At 49.6% G+C, this 1,963-nt stretch overlaps 1 protein-coding gene across 1 annotated transcript; it reads left to right on the top strand.

Moving 5' to 3' along the window:
• The first annotated feature begins 421 nt into the window (after positions 1 to 421).
• On the top strand, positions 422 to 1,225 carry LOC109168104. Its single transcript, XM_019317149.1, has one exon. It carries the CDS (start codon positions 422 to 424, stop codon positions 1,223 to 1,225), a length of 804 nt encoding a protein of 267 aa, XP_019172694.1.
• The last annotated feature ends 738 nt before the right edge of the window (positions 1,226 to 1,963 follow it).

Below are 1,963 nucleotides of genomic sequence, written 5' to 3'. Positions count from 1 at the left end.
CCTGTGCACCTATAGATGTATAGGTGTGGCATAACATCTCCCGTATTTGTCTTTTAGCTTCTGCTTTACGTTAATCTTGATGAGTAGACTTTATCTCTTTACTAAGCTTTAATTGGTTTTTAAAAGTCGTGAAAATTGGGGGTGTTGCAGTTGGTATCAGAGCCTAGGTTTGAGCCTAGGATGTTAGAGTCTGGACTTTTATGAAGTTAAGTTTGGTTTGACACCATAAGTTGGCCTTTATGTATCTATGAGTTTAAGACTTAGGACTTCTAGGACGCGTGGTGAGCTGTGTGTTGTTTAACGTTTGCCCTATTTGCTTTGTTGTTTCTGCTTAGCTTAGCGTTCTTTTAGTTAGCGCCAGGTAAGGGTGCGTTGTTGTTTGTGCCTACGGTAACCGTGTTGTTGCTGTAGATGTATCGCTATGGCTCCACCTCGTCAATGCGCTCGTACGCCCAAGACACCAACCAACGAGCAACTGGCTCAGAATTTGCAACATCTGACGCAGATCATGCAGACCTTGAGTGAAGCTCTTATGCACAATAACCATACTGCTCCACCGCCGCAGCCTGCCGGACATCGGGATGTGGGGCGTCTAGTCTCGGGACATAGGCCACCCGTGTTCGCCGGAGAGGAGGATCTAGTGATACTGGAGGAGTGGATCCGAAACCTCGACAAGATCTTCTCAGTTGTAGGGTGCCCTGAGGAGCGTGGAGTGGAGCTGGCCTCTTTTTACTTCAGTCACGAGGCCGATCTCTGGTGGGTGCATGAGGGACCCGCATGTCAAGATCAGCCCGACTTCGACTGGACAGCTTTGAAGGACCGGATGAGAGAGCGATTTTACCCATCGCATGTCCGAGCTGCTATGTACGAGGAGTTTCTACATCTCCAGCAGGGCTCATCTTCTGTGGTGGAGTACCACAAACGCTTCTTGGAGCTTGCCCGCTTTGCAAGGATGCTAGTCCCCGCCGAGCTCGCGAAGGTTGAGAAGTTCGTGGCTGGGCTCAACTATGAAGCCCGGAAGGCGTTGACCGTGAGCAAGCCGAGGACCTTGAAGGAGGCTTATCTGAGCGTTGCCGATCTTTACCGGGTACAACAGTTGCAGAGAGGGTCGTTTGAGCTCGCTAAGAAGAGGAATGAAGGCGGTGGATCCCACAGTTTCAAGAAACCGAGACAAGACTTCCGAGCAAGGAACGCACCTCCCCACCTCAAGGATCAACCCGAGTAGAGTCTGGAGATCAAGTTAAGACCTTTGCATGCAGGAAATGTGGGAAAGGATTGCTAGGAACAAGAGCTTTGCCACCTAGCTCGGGATCCGGTGGAACCTCGGGAGGGAGTTCGTGCCGAGGCCTTTGGGTCGAGTGTTTGTGATGGGCCAGTCCCAAGCTGAGTCGGAGGGTAACCTTTCTTTAAGCCTACCTTTATCTTGAAAATGTGCATTTTCCTTGTTAGACTTTTCTAGTGAGTTTCCTTTGTGAATTGATTGTTTATTCTAAGAGATTCTTGCTAGTGTTGATCCCGAAGCCTTGCAAATATGCTCTCTTAACCCAACGTTTTCCTTTTGGGCCACCTAGCTTCGAACCTAGGTGTGCAAGTTACCAGCCCAACCCTTAAACCACCTAACCCAATTACATTTCTTAAACCTTACCCCATTTAAATTCCTTTTAACCTATAATTCTTACTTTACCCAAAAATCCCCAAATTAAAATCTTATTTTCCCAAAATTTTCCCCAAATTCCCAAACCCTTCTTCTTCTTTTCTCCTCCCACCCGCTAACCACCGAACACCCCCCTCTGCCCGTCGAGTTCCCTTCCCTGTCACGGCCGGAGCAACGCCGCCACCAAACGCCATCGCCGGTCCGCCGAGCTGCTGCCACCGTCGTCCAGCCGTGAAGCCGAGAGAGAGGGAGAGTAAGAGAGAGAAGAGGAGGAAGAAAGAAAGGTGTAACACCCCGTGTTACGGCCTT

Source organism: Ipomoea nil, unplaced genomic scaffold (genome assembly GCF_001879475.1).
Source record: "Ipomoea nil cultivar Tokyo-kokei standard unplaced genomic scaffold, Asagao_1.1 scaffold3172, whole genome shotgun sequence".
Classification (NCBI taxonomy): domain Eukaryota; kingdom Viridiplantae; phylum Streptophyta; class Magnoliopsida; order Solanales; family Convolvulaceae; genus Ipomoea; species Ipomoea nil.
The sequence above is the reverse complement of the archived record's forward strand: the minus strand, read 5'-3'. Positions and strand labels throughout refer to the sequence as shown.

Bases quoted from the DNA above. Each gene is read 5' to 3' on its own strand.
- LOC109168104 (XM_019317149.1), top strand. From the start codon at position 422: ATGGCTCCACCTCGTCAATGCGCTCGTACGCCCAAGACACCAACCAAC.